The sequence below is a fragment of the Lipotes vexillifer genome, unplaced genomic scaffold (genome assembly GCF_000442215.2).
Source record: "Lipotes vexillifer unplaced genomic scaffold, Lipotes_vexillifer_v1.1 scaffold1241, whole genome shotgun sequence".
Lineage (NCBI taxonomy): Eukaryota > Metazoa > Chordata > Mammalia > Artiodactyla > Lipotidae > Lipotes > Lipotes vexillifer.
The window spans coordinates 127777-149052 of record NW_006786552.1 but is presented as its reverse complement, the minus strand read 5'-3'; the positions used below and the strand labels follow the sequence as shown (position 1 = coordinate 149052).

General features: G+C 40.2%; 1 protein-coding gene across 1 annotated transcript in view; it reads left to right on the top strand.

Annotated features, from left to right (window-relative positions):
* Nucleotides 1-21276, top strand: part of MYO3B (myosin IIIB) — a 428901-nt gene that overhangs the window by 281379 nt on the left and 126246 nt on the right. The window contains exons 26-28 of the mRNA XM_007459030.1: nt 17429-17540; nt 18468-18630; nt 19941-20021. Of these exons, the coding sequence (XP_007459092.1) occupies nt 17429-17540; nt 18468-18630; nt 19941-20021 (356 nt within the window). The remainder of the gene's footprint in view (nt 1-17428; nt 17541-18467; nt 18631-19940; nt 20022-21276) is intronic.

Sequence of the window (21276 nt, the reverse complement as noted above, 5' to 3'; positions counted from 1 at the left end):
AAGAAAAAGAGCGTGGATAGGCTAAAACCATAGGCATTCATTACCCCTTATCTGACCAATACATACCCTGGAATCAACTGTAACAGTGCCAAAAGGTCTACCCCAACCTGGGTAGCTAGAGGAGATCTTTAATTTAGAATTTTCTAAGAAGAATAAAAGTTCTGTTGACAATAACAGTGTTAACTCTGGAATGAGAACTATATACAGTTTACTAAGTTAGCCTAAGCGTAGTTGGCTTTTTGTTTTTTGGGATCTTTGTCTTTTGAGCCACCGCTCTACTATACAGCAGGTTTCTGAAAGCAGTTTCCAGCTCTGCTTCACCAAGGGATTAGAAAAAACTTATAATCTATTCTGGCCCAGTTTGAATTCATCTTCTTGCATTTTTGACACTTTTCTCTTTATCAGTATGGGTCATGATAGCCTTGTCCTATCTAGGACTGTGTTGGATGTCACTTTTCTTTGTCAGGGTCTCTCACCTGGCCTCTATTTGCACTCTAAGAATAGTCTTCAGTAATTACTTTGCTCAGGAAGGCTGCTTCTTCCCTTTTATACTGCAGAATTCTTGCCATGATTTAATACTCCCTTAACAAAGCCTTCTTTCTGTTTCAATTTATACTCTAAGAGAGAAAACCCATAAAACTCCTCACTGAGGACATCTCCACAGTTGACCAACTGACTTTCTTGGATTCTAGAGCAATTCTTTGAGATCCACATACTTTTGCCAGTGGATTGTCTGGAGCAACTCTAGACATCCAGACATTTTTGGAGTCGACCTTTGTTTTCAAGTCTTTCATATTTGGACTTTGACCGTTGACTTCTTACTTATTTTTGTATCTCTAGCATCTTGCATGGTATGGTGTCTAGCCCATGGTGTATGTTTAGTATTTCTCAGATGAGGGAATCTATCAATTAGGAATGCATTTGACTGTGAATAACAAACAATAAATATTTTTAGTGGCTTAACCCAGAGTTTCTCAGTCTCAGCACTGCTGACATTTTGGACCAGGTACTTCTTTGTTGTGGAAGGCTATCCCTGTGCCTTGTAAGGTGTACAGCAGCATCCCTGGCTTCTACCTTTTAAGATGCGAATAGCAACACCCCCCCACCTTAAATTGTAACAATAAATATTGTCTCCAGATATTGGCAAATGTCCCCTGGGGAGCAAAATTGCCCAAACTGAGAACCATTGCCAAATAGATTGGTTTGTTTGTTTGTTTCTCACAAAAAGAAATTGAGAGGTAAGCTATTTTTAATGTTATGTTAGCTGTTCAATGATGTTATCGGGGCCTGTGTATCTTCTGACCTCCGTTCGTTTCTTTTTACCATCTTTAGTGTGTATGGGTTAGCTTATAGTCTCGTGGTTACAATGTAGCTGCTACCTCTCCAGGCATTATGTCTGCATTCAAGGCAGGAAGAAAGGGAAGGGGCAGGATGAATAGCTAAGTCAGCTACATTTGCCCAGCTTTTATTAGGAAAGAAAACATTTTCCCAGAAACCATTTCGCATAACCTCTCATTGGCCTGGACTGAGTCACATGACCATTCCTAGCTACAAAGAGGGCCTTAGAAAGTGGGGAACAGGTCTGGGGCTGGGTGCATTGTGACCCAAAGAAAAACTGGTGTTTAGTTAGCTAGGAAGAAGTGGGAATTGTAATGGGAGAGGCACTAATTATGCTTGTCACAGAAAAGAAATCTAATGTTTATTAATTGAATGAAGGAGTGACTGAACGACTAAGGGGCTGAATGAACTTGAATAAATACTTTCAGTTCCTCACAACCCGCTCATTTCTTACTCCTTGCTACCAGCTTCTTCCTCAGGATTGTAGTTTAAGAATTAAAAAGTGCAGAAGTGCCTGAGTGGAAGCAGGCAAGATATTGAGGACCCTTTAATCCCATTGCCATGGAAAGATGTTTTTGCAGTTTTAAGCCTGCAAGAAATTCTTTTAGCTCTTGCAGAGTGAACTGAATGTCATCAGTTATCACTGTGAAAACTTTATCTATAAGGACAGGGTCCCTGATATTCTCTTACAGAGCCCCAGGGTTAGTACTGGCTCACAGAACAGGAGTTGAGAGAAAAATCAGCATCACAGAAGAATCCAGACATCTCAAGAAAGACTGAAATCCAAATTTCAATTTTCAAAAAATAAAGCTGCTACTTTCTTCTCTGGGTAGTGAGCAGTGAATAGGGAAACACAAATCCTCCAGCAGCTAGGATGGCGATGCCATGCCTTATCTCTCCGAGGACATCCCTGCGGTTTTTTTCTTTTCACCTATAACCGCACAGGTGAGAGCCTGACATAAAATAGATCTTAATGTGCTATTTAGATAAGTTACTATATCTGCAGCTAAGTGAACAGAATCCTCAGTTGTGAGAGATATGTAAGAGATAATACTTAGGGAGGATAATGGACAGCTTCAGCATTGTGAGTAAAATATATTGCATGCTTATGTGAACAGTCTCTGCATTTAGCTTCTAGGGGCAGCAATTGAGTGGTGGCATCCTCTGGGAGGAATCTCTAAAAACTGCTGTTCTTGTATACTGTCATTCCCACCCTTTTGTTGTTGTTGTTGTTTTGAGAGAGTGAGTTGCTCACCGCTCCCCAACTGTGTGTGCATTGATGCCTTTTATATAGGTGAGACCTTGGATGACTTCTTTTCTCCCTTAACTCTTATATTACCATTGTTATAACTTTGATTAGTGCAATAAACAAGAAACATTCTAAAACTACCTTTTAAGATATCATTGAAAAACTCTAAGAGATGGCCTGGTCCAACTTTCCGATTTCACAGATGAGAAGACTGAGGCCAGAGGGATGATGTAGCTTTGCCAAGGTCCCATCTCTAAGGAGGTGACAGTATCAGTAACTCTCCAGGTTACTATGGACTGAAGAGAATTTCTGTGACCACCTCTCTCCATTCTTAGGGTGCAGTATGGGTTCACCTTGGCCTGGCCTGGCCTGAAGATCCCTCCCAACTTGCCTATAGATGATTCACAATCCCAAAACTTATTCTTTTAAGACCCTCCCTTTCTCACAGAGCCCAAACTGCTGACAGCTGTTTCTTATCTATTCAAGTATCAGAAAAATCATTTTTGTAGCTGATAGCTCTGAAAATTGAGACTGAAATCTATAGTGGTGATTTGAAAAGTGGATATAAGAGGTAATATCAATCACACTACTCTCCAAAGATACTGAGTAGCAGCAGTAATAAGCGCAGGCTGTCTTTCCCAATTTCCTTAATGTCTGCTCTGTGGGCAGCCTCATGAGCTAATTCAGTTACAGGGAGGAATCCATGTAGTAAAGAAACACAGGGAACAGTGGCCATGCTATGGAAACAGTATATGAAGAAATAATAAAGGAAAACAAGAAGAAAGATGCTATGAAGATGTGAGACAGTATCAGTGCAGTTGAGAAGACTGCCACCCTGGACTTTTGAACTGGCTGCCTGGCTTATTCTATGAAAATCAGTAGATGTAAAACTCTATGTCCCTGCTTGGAGATTCCTTAAACAAATTTCAGTGGGACTAGCTTATGTTGGATAATAACAATGAAGCAACAGAAGGAAGACAGAATGAAGAAAATAATGGACAAAGAAGAGAAAAGGTGGAAGAGGAGGAGTATGTGAGGAAACCTCCTGGCACAGAGATGGCAAATGGGCGCCACTTTGCTCTCCAGCCCCAGCTGCAGACCTGGCTTCTCAGTCAAGGCACATTTCCTCCAGAGCCCAGATAGGGCTTTGGAATTCCCTCCAATATGGTGCTCTAAGAAACCGCTGCCCAGTCCATCAGCTGACCCACAGTTGACCTCTTAGTCATTCCTGTTCTAGCATGTTCTATTCACTTTACAGTGCATATCTGTCCAACCCTGAAAACCATGGTTTAGGGATGACTCAGGAAAAATTGCTAGCTGCTTTTTTTTTTTTTTTTTTTTTGTTTTTTTGCAGTCCGGGGGCCTCTCCCTGTTGTGGCCTCTCCCGCTGCAAAGCACAGGCTCCGGCCACCGCAGGCTCAGCGGCCATGGCTCACGGGCCCAGCTCACCGTTGTGGCCTCTCCCATTGCGGAGCACAGGCTCCGGACGCGCAGGCCCAGCGGCCATGGCTCACGGGCCCAGCCGCTCCGCGGTATGTGGGATCCTCCCGGACTGGGGCACAAACCCGTGTCCCCTGCATCGGCAGGCGGATTCTCAACCACTGCGCCACCAGGGAAGCCCCACTAGCTGCTTTTTCATAGACGTTTGGGTTGGGGAAGAGAAAAATAAATTTTTGTCAAAGAAAGGAAGAGAAGAAAGGAGAGAGGAGCATTTATTGACCATCTGCTTAAGGCAGGCTTCATGTTAGTGCTTTACATATACATCTCACTTACTACTGGCACTAGACCCCCAAATAGATAAAATGATTCCACTTTTACAAATGAGGAAACTGGTTAAAGTCACACAGATAGTCTGTAGTAGACTCAGGGTATGAAATGAGAGTCAATCTGATTTCATAGCCCATCCTCAAAATACATAAATGTCACAGTTGAACACATCCAAATATTCATTGCAAAATCAATCTGTAGAATTCAGGCAGAAAAAAATACATTCATAATTTTACTAATTGTGAAATAGAATGATCAGTTTAAAGCTTAACTTTCTATTACAAATTAATTTGTGAATAAACTCAGCCCCAAATCTCTAATTCTGTTTTTCTTCTTTAGAAAGTCTCCCATTTAGAGCATATGAGGAGGCAGCAACAGCATCAGAAACATTTATTAAGCACCTATTGTGTGTGCCAAGTGCTGTAGTGAGCACTACGGAATTAGAATTTACAATCTCAGGACTTCCACAATCTAATAGCATAGATCAACGTGACTTTTTATCCCAAGGTCCAAATTTGAAGAGTCTTCTTAAGGATATAACGGATATAATGACTTTTTTTTTTTTTTGGTAGCAGATGGTGGCCAGCTGTTCTGTCTTTATTAAAGGCCAAACATGAAGGGAAAAAAAATTAAAATAAAAGGCCCCATGGTAAATATGAGAAAGAAGTTAATAAACTAAATCTGGATTTTTATACACACTGAAGGGAAATGGGCAATTGGTGGTAATTATCAAATTATCCAAGCCAAAATAGCTCAGTTCCCTCCATTATCTACATAAGAGAAAATTATTTATATGGATTTAATTGTTCAGATAATTGTCCTGAATTTCAGGTGTCTGAGTAGACAATCTGGGTGGTCACTGATACAGATATAGGGTCCCTCAAGGGATATTTTAAAATAGGGAAAGGATTGCTACTCTTCACGTGATTGGGGATATTTCTACTTCGATGCAGGAGATATTAATCAAACTAGTATACAGGATTCTTTGACCAGGATTTGGGACCATCGTAATTAAACCATAACAATTTTTACTTAATGTTTGAAATTAATTTTCAAATTGAAAAATAATGTATGAATACCATTTCCTCTAAAATTTTAAAATATTATATGTTAGGCTAAAGTCTTTCTTTCTACATCTCTAATTCCATTTCCCAGCATCCCCATCATGGCCCCTCTCTAGAGTATCCACTGTTATTTTTGGGGTAGTTTTATCCTTTCAGAATACAGACACACACACACACGGAGAGAGAGAGAGAGAGAGAGAGAGAGAGACTGAGAAAGGGAAAAACTCCTAAATTTTCAGCTTGAATCACACATTTTATACCGTTTGGCAACTTGCTTTCCTATTTAACAATATGTATTAGAGATAAATCCATGTTGTTCCATGGCTGTAACAGATTCCTTTTAAATCCCTCATTGAAACCTGTGATATTTATTTAGCCATCCCTCTCCTGGTGGATATTGACATTGTGTCCAATTGTTTGCCAGCAAGGCTCAATAAACAATCCTAAATATTAAACATGTGTGAGAATTTTTTGAGGGTAGATTTTGAACAGTTGCCCTTTCCAAGGGAAAATGATGTGCTCCGGAAAGTCATTTGGACCTAACAAAGAAAAAGGATGACAGAGAGACATGGGAGCCAGTTTCTTTCCTGAGATAGACTGGATCACTGTAGACAAGTCACTTCACTTCTGTGGGATTCCGTTTGTCCAAGACAGTGGTTTTTTGACTTTCTCACACATGAGACTATCCTGGGGGGGCTAATCTGTTCAAACACAGATTGCTGAGCCCTGCCCTCAGAGTCTCCGATTCAGCAGGGAGGTGTCTGTGCAAGTTTCCAGGTGATGCTGCTGTAGGGGACTTCCAACTTACCCAAATGTAATAACAATCACCCAAGATTTGTGATAGTAACAGTACTGGGTTAATGATAACTAGGTTAATGATAAACATCAGTTTTAAAATCACAGAAGTAATTATTTAGGCCAAGGGACATGTCAGCATATGGCATCTTTGTTGGAAGGAATCTTAAAGGGTCATCCAATTCAACTACCTAGCTAAAACTAGAATTTCTTTGGCAACATGCTTGACCTTGTCAGTCTGATTCCTATTGAACAGCTCTGAGTCTAAGAATTTACTCTCTGGCTCCTGAGGCAGCTCATTCCATGTTTCAGATGTTTGATCACAGCCAAGTCCTTCCTAACCTTGACCAAAACCAACCTTCAGAAACTCCTATACATTCAGCCCAGTTCTACTCTCTGGGCTTCAGACAACAAATCAGCTCCCTTCTCCACTTGATGGCAGTCAGCTATTATGTTCCCCTCAGTCAGTGGTTCTCAGACTCTACAGTGCATCAAAATCACCATAGGAGCTTGTTAAAATATAGATTCTTGAGCCCTGACCACAGAGATTCTGATTCTGTATCTGGAGTGTGACCCAGAAATCCACATCTTTTATGAAATCTCCAGGTGACTCTGATGCAAGTGGTCTGCACATGACAGTTTAAGAGACTAACTATGTTCAGGACACACTACCCCAAAATATGACACCTTGGCATACTGAGTATTTCAAACTGAAGGAATTTGAGAAATGACGTGTGTAGGAAGGACTTTCTGACCTTCCATGAAGCAGGCCATAAAACTGTCCTGTGTGAGATTTTTCTCTCACCACAGTTAGTCGGAGTTTGGATGTTTCTCACTCTTTCTCGGATCTGTAGTTCTTCCTTGTTTCTTTGTAGCAGTTTGAGAATCTTAAGCATCACCTTCCCCTGGAACCCAAAGGAACTTAAAGCTGTGACTAGACTTCCAATGGACTCATCAGAGTTTAACCCAACCTCAACCCTGGAGTCTCCTCAGATGTCCATCGAAGAAAATTCCCAGGAAGTTCCAGCTGTCTCTCAACCTGTCCCTGAAGTGTTAATAAAAAACCTTCGTAACTTGACTCTCAGCCCTAGTGCCAAATTCCCTTCCCTTCTACCAGAATATCCACCTCAGCAGGGTGGACAGAGACTTGGCGAAGGCATGCTCTATAGGAGGAGAGGACTGAGGACATTGTTAACTGCTTGGGAAGAAAGGATAGAAAGGATGATTCAAGTTATTAAATACCACTAGGGCAACCAATTTCCTCTGACTCAAAGAGAACCGTGGCAGAAGGAAGTTGAGACTTAGTCAAACATGGAAAGATTTAGATGTAGCTGTCATTATTGCCTGTGTCATAGAGATCCTTCTGAGGATACTATCACGGAGAATAATTATGACACAGAGTCGATTGAGCCATAAACTTTATTCGTGTACTGTTTTTTTCTTGCTAATAATTTTAGGATCATTATGAAGCAGCTTGGGAAAGCTCCTCTACTCTAGGAGAGACTGTGTACCAATATTTTGATAACCTATAAGTTCTGTGATGTGTTTTTTTCTTGCATCTCTTTTCTATCTTGATACAGGTAACTTATGAGGAATCTATATATTGATAGCTTGCATTTGAATAACTTGAATATACTTTAGTTCCACTTCTTGATTTGACACAAAGAAGCACTAATCGGTCTCAAGTATTGCCTGTTTTAGCAGCCTGAAGTCAGTAAGATGAAACCCAATATCAAGAATTTGAAACAAATTAACTTGTGTGGAAGGAATGTAAAGGAAACATTGGGTAGTTTGGCTAGAGCATAATTAGAGCAAGGTGCATTAACTAAATTTTCTGGTTTTCAAAAATTTGAATTGTAATAAAAAATTTTTATGTGCTATTTCAATTTTCAGTAGTAAATAAATGTAGGTATGGAGGATCTTACTAAAATTTGAGACATATTTGAGTACCTGTAAAAAAAAAAACAACAACTGTCTTGTGAATGGTGCCCTCCGTACACCTAGAGGAAAGGAGCATCCTTATCTCTGAAGACAAAGGGACACAGAGAGGAATCTGAACAAACAGGCCTTGTTCAGTTTCCCCCAGTTTACTATACTTAGCTCACACTCCTTGTTTATCTCACATTTCCACAGCTCTCTACCCTTCATCACACCTAGCATAAAAACACTCAAGTTTAATCATTTCTTTGGGTCTTCATTTCCTTATGAAGGCTCCTGTGTCACATAAAACTTATATTGAATAAATTTGTGTGCTTTTCTTCTGTAAATCTGTCTGTGAAAGTCTAATTCTCAGACCCAGACAGGGAAGGACCCTAAGAGAGTCAAAGAAAACTTCACCCTCCCGTACAAGACCCTGTTAAGTACTTTTGTCTCTTAAGTTCAATGCCCCCAATGTCTTCACCAGTTCTCAGATAATGTGGCTTGAGTTCCCTCACCATCCCAGCTGCTAAAGGCTGCCTGCCAAAATACACCCCCAGCTATACTCATTAACCCCCTCTACCCTGATTTGTTATTCTTCATAGCACTTGTCCCTACTCAACATGATGTCCTTTATGTACTTTTTTAATGTTTGTCTCCCCCACTAGAATGTAAGCTTTATGAGGGTGGGGAAATTGTCTGCCTTGCTCACTCATGTCATACCAGCACTTCCATCAGTATCTGGCACATTAATAGGTCCTAAATGAAGTTTTATTTAATAAGCAAATGAGTAGAGTGGGAATGAAAAGTCAATTTAATTTAGAAAGTGATGAATGGGAACAGCGTGGTTATATCAGAGCCCTAAAACTGTACAGAATGAATGATCCATCCTAAAGGAAGTTATTTGCTTAAGGTTGTTTTGTTTTGTTTTGTTTTGTTTTAAAAAAAAAAAAAAAGGAAAATAAAAATATAATTAACCTTTTTTTAAAAGTCTCACTATTGACTTAGGTCTGTGCACATCTCCATTTAGAGGTATAGATGTTTTGCATGTGTTTGAGTGCAAAACTCAAACTGGAGGGATGAATCAAAGCAGAGCTCATTCATTATAGGTTGGGATTTCAAAAACATCTTTGAAGGAGGCAGATCCTTCCCAAACAACATAAAAATGCAGGAGCAGAATAACTAAGATAAGAGGCACAAATTTAAAATGTCAGGCATTACAAAAATATAAGCAATCTCCAATGCTAATACAATTTTTACCTAAAATAAATACCTCTTAGCTCTCTCTCTCTCTTCTTTTCCTTTCCCCTTCCAGGAGTATGGGTAATCATTAGGGAAAAAATAGAGGAATTAAATTGATTGTACTATATATTGTCCATTGTCGGAGGACGTCATTGTCAGAAGACTTTGCTGAAAACAAAAGGGAAGTTCAGCCACATCTAATTAAGGAAATGCAAATTAAAACCACAATTAAATACCATTTTACACCTATTTTGGCAGTAATCGGTGTGTCTGACAATTCCTAGGGTTGCCATGGATAGAGGGAAGCAGGACTCTCATACTCCACTGGTGAGGCTATAAATTGGCATGATCACTTTGGAAAACAGCTTGACTTTTTTGGTAAACTCTGACATGAACATATTACACTAACCAATATTTCCACTTCAAAGGTTATAAGTAGAAGAGTGGCAGTGTTTCTGAGCACACTAGGCTTTTAGACTGCTTGGTAGCACCGGGTCTACCTAAGTGTGAGGACTTCCTGCTTCCACCTGCCCATGTGTTTGTGCTCCTTTGGGTCAAACCTCCATAGCCTGAATTTTTCAATTTCTTTCTTTGTCTTGTTTAAAGATAATTTTCAGAAGAAGGTAAAATCATGACTTACATACAGATGTAAAGATGAATGTGTTTAAGGAATTTAATTTATTCACATGATATGAGGGAACCAAGCAGATGTAATAATTGGTTCAAAGGAAAAGTCAAACTAAGCAGAGGCTTATATGAAGTAAAGGAATGTTGAGATGAATTGTGAATAGAGACAAAACTGATTTTTCCACAGTGAAGAGGAAGTCAATTAAAATCATCACCAGAATGGACAGAATTTATGTATCTATCAGTCACCCACAATTTAGAAAGAACTGCAAAATAGCTCAAAGAAGATGAATGGGGCTAGAATCTGACAACCCTGGCGGGTACGCTAAAGACAATGTCTGTTGTTTTCCATTGAAACACCAACACCTTACTGATACACTAGTGCAAGTATTGTTTGGATCTCTCACACATGTGTCAAGGAGGGCCTGACAGCTGATGTTCAGGTGTAGGAAATCAACACTTCTCCTAAGTCAAAAGCCCAATATTCCAGATCACTGTAGACACTCCAGTTAGCTAGAAATTGCTGGAGGATCAAAGGTACCTGTTAGAGAGTCAAAGATACTACCCAGTATATACAATACATAAGGTGTATACACTAAGAGCTAAGAGTAGACGTAGGTTTGATGAGTGTAAAGAGGCCTGAATTTGGGATTAGAAGACCTGGGGAAGTCTCAGCTCTTCTTACTAAGTTTGTGACCTTGAGCCAGTTGCTCTGGCTCTCTGGCTTTCTCTCAGGCTTTCTCCTCTAAACAAAGTAAGAATTTTTATTGATGACTGTAAATTCCCTTCAGGATCCAAATGTTTATTAGATGAGCCAGCTAATCCCCTGCACAGATGGCCCTGCAACAATGCCCAGGCACAGAGAGTTTTGACATAGGACAGGGAAGATCTGTTTGTGAAAACATGAGGAGGAACAGCTGGATTTGGATGTCCTGGACCCCCAGTGTACAGTACACAAACCCAACATCTGTGGGAAACTTGGGAAGTTCAGTGACAAAGGGAGAAGTGAGAGAGAGGAAAGGAAGTTATCAAAAAACAACCTTCCACCAACTCATGGTTTTGCACAAGACTTGCCTCTACCATTAGTGACATTGTAAGAAGTTTATCACCAGGGTTGGCTCTGTCTTTTGTCTGTGCTTAAATAACAGCAAAGGGGAACTGGAACTGTATTAGGGTTCTCCAGAGAAATGGACCAATAGGATGTGTGTGTGTGTGTGTGTGTGTGTGTGTGTGTGTGTGTGTGTGTGTGTATGTATTTATATGTACAGATATAGGTATAGATGTAGATGTCTCTCTCTCTCTTTCGCTCTCTCTCGCTCTCAGAGAAATTGATTTATTTTAAGGAATTGGCTCATGTGATTGTGGAGGCTGGCAAGTCAGAAATCTGCAGAGAAGGCTGTGAGACTGGAAATTCCAGCAGGAGTTGATGTTGTAGTCTTGTGTCCAAAGGCAGTGTGGTGATAAAATTCCTTTCTTTTCAGGGACTGTAGACTTTTCTCTTAAGGCTTTCAACTGCTTGGTTGAGGCTCACTGCATTATGGAGGGTAACCTGCTTTACTCAAATATTAACAATATTAATTCTTCTGACCCAGAAACGTAGTATCTCTCTCCATCTATTTAGGTCTTCTTTCATTTTTCTTAACAAATGTTTTATAATTTTCAGTGCACAGGTCTTGCGTATTTATTGTCAGATTTATCCCTATGTATTTTACATTTTTAAATGTTATAAATGTTATTGTTTTTTCAATTTCAATTTTCAATTGTTGCTAGTATATAGAAATACAATAATTTTTGTATATTGATCTTTAACCTATAATATTACTAAATTCACTTATTAGTTCTGGTAGGGGTATTTTTTGTTTTGTAGATTTCATTGGCTTTTCTACATAGACGATTGTGTCGTCTTCAAATTAAGACAGTTCTACTTATTCCATTCTTATATAGATGCTTTTTATTTCTTTCTCTTGTTTGCGCTGGCTAGAACCTCTTCAGTGTTGAATAGAAGTGGTGATAGTACGCCTACATGACTTGTTCCTAAGCTTAGGGGGATAGCATTCAGTCTTCCACCATTGAATATGGTGTTAGCTGTAGGTTTGTCATAGATAGTTTATTTTTTCAGGTTGAGGAAATCCCCTTGTAGCATGAGCCTATTGAAAATTTTTGTTTTTTAAAAGGCAGTGTTGGATATTGAATTTTGTCGAATCCTTTTCCTCATTTATTCAGATAATATGCTTTTTCTCTTCTAGCTTGTTAACATGGCATAAAGTTGTTTGTAATATTCCCTTATACTTTTAATATCCATAGAATCTATAGAATATCACTAATCTCATACCTTTGTTTTCTTTTCTTCCCTTCCTTTACCCTCCCTTCCCTTCCCTTCCCTTTCCTTTCCTTTTCCTGATCTGTATGGCTAGAGGCTTATCAATTTTATGAACCTTCTCATAGAACAGCTTTTAATTTCATTCATTGTCTCTTTTCTATTTCAATGATTTTTCACTATGATCTTTATTATTTCCTTTCTTCTGCTTACTTTGGGTTTAATTTTCTTTTTGTTTCCTAATTTATGGTGGAGATTGAGATCATGTATTTGAGACCATTCTTTTTCTCTATTATAGGTGTTTCATGGTATACATTTCTAAGCACTACTTTAGTTAGCAATCTCCCACAAATTTTGACAGGTTGTGTTTTCATTTTCATTGGATCAAATTTAATTTCTCTTTTGATTTCTTCTTTGTTAATATGGCTTATTTAGAAGTCTGTTCATAAATGTTTGGGAATTTTCCAGATACCTTCTTGTTAATTTCTAATCTAATTCCACTCTGGTCAGACAACATACCTTGCGTGACTTGAATATTTTTAATTTATTAAGTCACGTTTTATGGCCCAGAATATGGCCTGTTGCGGTAAATGTTTCATATGTAATTGAAAAGAATATGTATTCTGTTATTGTTGGCTGGAATTTTCTATAAATGTCCATTAGGTTAAATTGGTTGTTCATACCTTCCATATCCTTGATGATTTTTTTTTTTTTGCCTACTTGTTCTATCAATTATTGGAAGAGGATATTGAATTCTCTGACTGTAATTGTGTATTTGTTTATTTCTCTTTTGCAGTATTAACAATTTTAGGTTCATGTATTTTCAAGCTTTGTTTTTAAGTGCAAAAATGCTTCAAATTTTTAGGTTCTTCTGATGAATTGACCTCTTTATTACTATGAAATAAACTTCTTAATCCCTGGTAATATATTTTTGCTCTGAAATCTACTTTGTTTGATATTAATATAGCCAGTCCAGTTTTAATTTGACTGGTGTTAGCATGGTATATCTTATTCTTTTACTTTTAACTTATTTTATCTTTATATTGTGCATTTTGGGGTAAGACTTGGTGATCTAGAGAGATTCTTTGTGGTGGTTTAAAGATATGTCCACAAATCACTTGATGCTCCTCCCTTTAAGAGGTAGAACTTAAATTCTCTCTCATTTTATGCAGTCTGGACTTAGTGACTTGCTTCTAATGAATAGAAGAATATGGAAGAAGTGATGATGTATCACTTCTAAGCCTTGGTCATAAATGTCATTGCAAATTCCTTCTTGCTCTCTCTCTGGGATCCCTTGTTCTGGTGGAAGCCATGTTCTATGTTATGAAGATACTCAAACAGTCCTCTGGAGAGGCCCATGTGCCAAGGAACTGAGAGGCATCCTGACAATAGCCAGTAAGGAACTAAGGCTTTCTACCCTTAGCCTTGTGGCTGCACCATCTTGAAAATAGATCCTCCAGCCTTAGTCAAGCCTTTAGATGACTGTACCCTTGGCCGACATCTTGACTGTAATCTCATGAAAGACCCTGAGCCAGAATTGCCAGATAAGCTGCTCCTAAATTCCTGACCCTCACAAACTATGAGATGATAAATGTCTACTTTTTAGGCCATTAAATTTGTTATGTAGCAGTAGAAAGCTAGCACATATCCTAGTATCGTACAGATCCTTCCAGTTTATGATTCTAGCGTTTAAGTGAAGAAGGATGTGTCTCTTAGTTGCCTGTTGCTTTTACTAGCACTTTACAAACCGCTTTGCCTGTTGTATTTTAAAACTTTTCCTTGAAAAGTCTGCATTCCATACAACAAGACATTTTAGGCAGAAAGTTAAATAACATTTTGAATAGAGATATTTTTCAACTGGATATTTACTATTTTAATAGCTTATGTGATTTAATAAGATGAGGCCTGGGACTTCCCTGGTGGCGCAGTGGATAGGACTCTGCACTCCCGGTGCAGGGGGCCTGGGTTTGATCCCTGTTCAGGGAACTAGATCCCACATGCTTGCTGCAACTAAGGAGCTGGTGAGCTGCAACTACGGAGCCTGCCTGCCACAACTAAGACCCGGCGCAACCAAATGAATAGTAAAAAAAAAAAAAAAAAAGATGAGGCCTTACCCAGTCAATGAATGATTACAAAGTGAACACACTACCCACATCTACCACCAGATCAAGAACAGAAATGTGTTTTATTAATAAACAATAATGTGGGAATTTCCTGGCAGTCCAGTGGTTAGGACTCCATGCTTTCACTGCAGTGGGCCTGGGTTCAATCCCTGGTTGGGGAACTAAGATCCCACAAGCCACACAGCATGGCCAAAATAATAATAACAATAATAATAATAATAAATAATTCTTAAAAAAAGATGAGGCCTTGGGAAATTTAACACTTGCCATAGAGTTCTGAAGGAGAGAAGAGCTCTTAGGTCCTTGGAGGGCCAACAGGAGCTATGTGGACCCCTTGGCAGTGTATGCAATGTGTTGTGTCAAGAGCATCTTCCTAAGAAAGAATGTGTATAGCTTTTACCAGATTTTCACAGGGTCTTACCCCCCACATCAAAAACAAGAGTTAAGAACCACTTATTTGGTTCCCATTGCCACCTATGAGAATTCAAGTACAGAGAGGTAAGTGAGTTACCTACGGTTAGAAACAGAGACTTTCTCATTCTTAACTCAGGACTCAAACTCCAATCTGAGAGATGAATTCTACCCACCAGAGACAGCTCAGAGCAGAACTGGTCTTTACAATGCTCTCAAGTGCCCAGACCCTCAAGACAAATGTTTACATGTATTATTTTGCTGTTGCACATCTCCCGCTTGTTTAACTCATCAAGCTGCTTCAAGAAGGGGGTGGAATGGATCTTCTCCAAAAGATGTCCCCTTGCTGGCAGATCGTTTATCTTGGTGCCGTTCAATTTTGCCCTTATATTGAAGCGCAGAGAAGCTCAGCCAAATTCATCCCCCACCCACACCCCCCACCATGGTATCTGCTAGAATACAGAATTACTCTGTGGAGAAAACACAGTGTATTTTCTCTGACCTGATTCCTGTAAGCATATCACTTACATGTTCCCTCAATATTTTTTGAAACCTTCACATCTTTGCAATAACTGTTATCCATCTCTTTCTGAACTAAGCCAGATATGAATGTTATCATCATCATAAATTAAAAGATTTGGGTTGAAGAGTCAAAAATCAAAGTTAATTTCTAGTATTTATGTTAGTTCAAGATACATTCTGCTTATTTAGAAATTAGAAATTGCTAAGAAGCATCCACGGTTGCTCAAAAAACAAGTATAAATCCTTGAATGGAGAGCTAGAACATATTGCAAGAAGATCTTGCAGTCTTCTTATATCTTGCACAGTGCTGGTCATTCATTAGATTCTCTCTAAATACTTCATCACCAGTAGTGTTGAGCAGTCATACTGAGCAAGCCTGGCTGATTAAAGCCAAGGGAGCCCATGTTCTAAATGGCCAGGCCTAAAGGAAAGAGAGTAGGAAGTCCTGGTGTTACCACTGACTTTTACATCTTAAGCTACCTATACTTCAGCTTTCCCAAGACATTCACCCCTATAGATTTGCCATCTATTCCCACCAACCCCATGCACTCTAGGACACAATCTTTTTGCTTTGGTCAAATCCAAATCCAAGAAGCCATGACTGAAACTACAGTCCTGGAGAAACTAGACTGAAGAAACTAGGCTGAAGAATTGTGCTGATGCCACAAACTGCCCAGACCTAAGCCTGACTCCCGGTTGTCCCTCCTCCGGCTTAGCTCCAGAAGACAACTGCTGCGAGCAAGTTCCTGGACTTGGCCAAATGACCTAGCATGGTCCTGGCCACCATTCAGGGCTTCTGAGAGAGCACTGCGCCTCCTCCTCAAAGGTGGAGACAGAGACCCAGAGCCTTGGAATCATTCCCAGGATCTCTGAATGCAAATGTTTTCAGCAAATTCAGCATTCAATCCTAACTTGTGAAACAGTCTTGTAGCACTAAGATAAATTTAAATGGCTCAAGTGTTAATCGGGTGTGTTTATTTTGCCATAAACAGAAAGATGTGGGAATATTTGGCAGGAGGAAGGGACATATTTTATGTTTTGGTGATTTTCTTAAAAAGTAAAAACAACTCTATATTTTAAAGCAATTCTAAAATAACAGATCACCCTTTCTCAGGAATGACAGGAAAATCCTCTGACAAGGAAATTAAGTTTATTTTTAAACTTCCAAGCAGCTGAATTTAATTATATATGGTAGCAAAGAGCAGAGGAAAGATCCTTAAAAAAAGGAAAACTAAGGTAAAGTTTTCTAAAGGATAATGTATTCAACATTTTATATATATATATATATATATGCATAGACATAGACATATATATGGACATACACACACACACACACACACACACACACACACACACACACACACACACACACACACACACACACACACACACACACACACACACACGGAGAAGAAAGAGGAAAGAAAAGGAGAGAAAAACCCTTTTGGTGGTGTTCTTTGAATCTACCCAGAAACTCATCTGGAAGTATGGAAGTTCATTAAAATGAGTAATTTAGGAAGACAAATGTGGTTTTGGTGATTGTCTCAAGAAAACACGCCAACTTTTTACCTTGAGAGAGACATGTAGCTTAACAGACAAAATTGGTCGTATTAGGCTATGATCATTTTTGCTATCTACATAATGCTTCAGATGGGATTTTCAAAGCAGAGTCAAATTTTATACAATGAGATGACAAATTATTTTTATGATAGTAATACTTACATTTAAAATGATGACTTTTACTAGGAGAGCTGTCTAAATTTCAGTTTTTTAAAGGATTAGATACTTTGATTTTGCATGCAAAAGATGCCAAGTATGTATTGAATATGAATTACAAAGCAATATGAAAAGGGAATTACACATAGCAGAAAATATGAAAGTAGGTAAGAGCCAATAAGCATGAATTGTATATATTCCACTACCTAGTACACTATTATTGATGCTCAAGAAATATTTGATATTAAAAAACAAGATATGTCAGTGGGCCCAGAGTAATTCTACTATACTGAATCAAATGGTGACTAAAAATGCTTTATTTCACTCTTTTATTTTGTAGGTATTATTATTTGGCATTCAGAGCACATCAAACACCTCTTGCTAGCAAAGAGAGCTGTGTCGCTATCTTGGAAAAGTCCAGATTAGATCACTGGCTGCTGGGAAAAACAAAGGTAGTTCTTTCTTTGCTGTTTAGATTGTCAGTCCAGTTGCTCTGCTGTGAACTTTTGTCTCTTATCAGTGATTTGAATAGCTCTGTAAATTTGTGTAGCTTAGCAGACCAGACCCTGAGCTAACGGTGATTTTTGCCGTCTTGGGTCAGGAGTCCCAGGACCTCAGGGACCAGAGGAGAGTTTGCCTCCTGTTCTGCATGTAGTGAGAACCATTTAGCATTTCTAGAATGAGATCTTTGAGCTCATTTTCAAATGTCCCTTTTTCAATGCTGCTTATTCCAGCCCCGCAGGCAAATACACAAATTATACGAATGACAATGAGTATCTTTTATAGTTTTGTCCATTTTTTTTAGACTCGTGATATTTCCTGCCCACTCTGATTAGTAGTCTCATCATGTCTAGCTTTTCATTCAGGGGAACATCATGTCCCTGCAGGCTCCCAGGTTTTTATGGTCTGTTCTGAATTGCCCTACAAAGCCAGCCTTCGCCTGAGTGTGGATGGCAACACTGCTGCCCCTCAGCAGAAATAATTAGATCACTGTGGGTCATCCAGGCCCCAATCCCTCTGAACTTCTGTTGGCCGAGGGTCAGTTTCGTTGGTTAGCACCTCCATCAGAGCTGTGGAGAAAGACGTCAAGCTGAGAAAATGGAATTCATGGCAAAACTGAGGCTGGCCTGGAGAGCATTTAGGAGCTCCTAAAACCCTGTTAACTTCATCGTCTGTTTATATCAATAGTCCCACATAGGCTCAACCTTAGAAGGGGAATTGTATTTGCTTCCAAGAAGTCAGTAATGTTAGCATAAATCCAGTCACTGTAAACTTTATTTAGATGATGCTTTTAATATTTACGTTAAGAATATGTTGGAGCAGAGTGAATTTCTGTTTGGGAGCCCACACGTAATGCTAAAACTGATGTCTCATTTCAGGTTTTTCTCAAGTACTACCATGTTGAGCAGTTAAATTTGCTACTGCGGGAAGTCATAGGCAGAGTGGCTGTGCTGCAGGCCTATGTCAAGGGGTGGCTTGGAGCCAGGAGATACAAAAGAGTCAGAGAGAAGAGAGAGAAGGGGGCCGTTGCCATCCAGTCAGGTAAACGGTCCTGAATCTTGGCATTTCATTAAGTACTTCTCGGTGGTTCCTCCTTCTCCCTCCGTTCCTTCCTTCTTCTTTCCTTTCTTCCTGGCTTCAGCAGATATTTATCGAGTATCTACTGCAGGCCAAACCTTGTGCTAGGTCCTGGGGATATAGCCGTGAGCAAGACCGCCATGGTCCCTAACCTCCAGGTAAGCAAACAAGCCATCCCTACCTGAGGCAAGATAGAGGCGGTAGCAGTGGATGGATGTAAAACCCGAATCACACAGACGTGTGCCTCAGCTCCCAGATGAACCACATCATATACACTTCAGGTCCATTACCAGGTTTTCAAGATCAGAATTGCTACTGCCACGTCCAGGAGGCTTTTCTACCCCAGACAGAGCTTGTAAACCAAGGGAACAAATCACTAGGCTCTGTCATACGCCCAGCCCAGTCAGTGCCTCTTTACATACACGTGTGTCATTTGTGCTACAAACAGCATTTGAGTTCCTGTGCTATCTCAAGTGGTTGTGAAAGCCCCAGGCCTTGAGCACAGTAGATGAATTCCTTTGTGCTCTCATAACCCAGCATCAGAATGTCCCCTCCGGACTTCATGACCTCACTCAGCGACTGGAGATCTGTGGTGCTCAGGGCGGGAACGAAAAGGAGAGCCGGTCATGCTCCTGGTGGTGGCTCAGTGCCCTGGTTCTCTGTCTGAAGAACTTAACACCCCACCCCCTGCCCCCAGGTTCCCTTTTCCTTTCTCTTCTTTTCTGTATCCATTTCCCGTGCCTTTTCCCTTCCTGTCACATGCATTCCCTCCCTGAGCACAGTTCTGTACATAGTCCGCCCTCACCAAATGTAACTGTGATGCTACTAATCATTATTATTTATTTTTCTCTCCTTCAGCTTTCATGTTTATTCCTTCCTCCCAGTAAAAAATAGGGAGTGGGTTGGGCTATTTCAGTCCTCTCCCACCCCGCAAGTCCTGAAGACAGAGCTTCCTCCATGGATTGGAATGACAGGGACCCACCTCACCTATATAGGGGTCCCAAGTGATTCATAAGTGGAATCCAGAGGGTTCTGGAAACTCACTGCCTGAACCAAAATAACTCCTTATCAAGAAGCATCTTGGAGGCCAAGCTGAGAGTACAGAGAGGCCCCTCTTCCCGACCATCACTCACGTAGCTCTGCTTATTTTGTTCAGTGAGAAAGTAGGAGGGAGTAGGAGAGGGGTAATAGATTGGAGGGAAAACAGCTTATATCAATTCTCTGGCACATTCTTAAATTAATGTCATTCCTAGCACATGGTTTTATATTTTTAGCCTGGAGAGGATATGATGCTCGGAGGAAATTTAAGAAAATAAGCAACAGAAGGAGAGAGTCTGCTGTTCATATTCAAGCAGGTAATTAAAACATCATTTTCATAGTGTCCACTTGGAAATATTCTGTGATTAAGTTCATATGAGTTTCAGAAAGCTGAAATGTTAATAATTCAGGAGCACTGGAATAGGAGTCAAGAGTTCTAGTGAGGGAGGGCTCTAGTGCTTGTTCTGATGCACACACACCCCTGCATGTGATAATTGTGAGAACTGGCTGCATGCCATACTTGGCTAAGGATGCTCTAAGTAGGTACCCTTGTATTCCAAATTTTATGGACTACAAGAGAGGGAAAATGAGGCACAGAGAAGTGAAATAACTTGTCCATGATCATACAGCCAGTCAGTGACAGAGCCAGAATTCGTTCACAGGCAGTTTGGATAGATTCCACTTTGCATACTGCCAACTGAACAAATCCCTTTCCCTCTTGGAGTCACCCGTCCCTCATCTGTGAACAAGAGCATTGGCTAAAAAGGTCTAAAAGACGTCTTCCAACCTTGGAATTCTCTGATTATATGCTTGACCTTTCTCTTGGTATCACAGAAATAGGAACAGCTCAGGGACTTTCCTGGCTAACTGAGTTTCCCACACCCAGACCTGTATGTGGCTAAGGCAGTCCTTTGGGCCCTACATGGTGAGGGCACTGTGGCTCAGCTTGTGGCTGCCTGAGCACCTCTAGCTCTGGTGCCTGGCTTCCAGGTCATTCTGCTCTTCTGCAAATGGCAGTACCCATGGTGGCTGCGAGGCCCGGCTCCCTCTGTCATTTAGAGCTGCATGTGACTAATTGAGGCTCTGGAAGAAACAGGCCACAGAGCACACCAGGAGCTCCTAGAGCACAAGAAATCGGAGACAGAATGAGAGAGAAGTGGCCAGTCCAGTGGACTCAGCAGCAGGGAGAGGGAGAGGGTTTCAGATACTGCCACGCATGAAGCAAACGTTTAAATAAAACAGCTGCAACCTTTTCGAGGAGGTCCCTGCCCAGAGCCTGGCTCCAGGGACACTTCTCAGAACTCTCTGGCCTGGTAAAGACCTGACGACTTCATTCAAAACCAAAGTATCTGGGAGGAAGGGGTGTCATTTAAATCCAAATGTGTAACTTTTAACACTATCCCCTAGGAATTCTAAGCTCTACAACTTCAAAGCATCAGGAAGAAGGATGCAATTCTAGTTGCAGCTTAAGAAAGACACAACTCAAAGTGCATTTTTTTCTCTACCTCCTCACTGCCCAACACACACACACACACACACACACACACACACACACACACACACACACACACA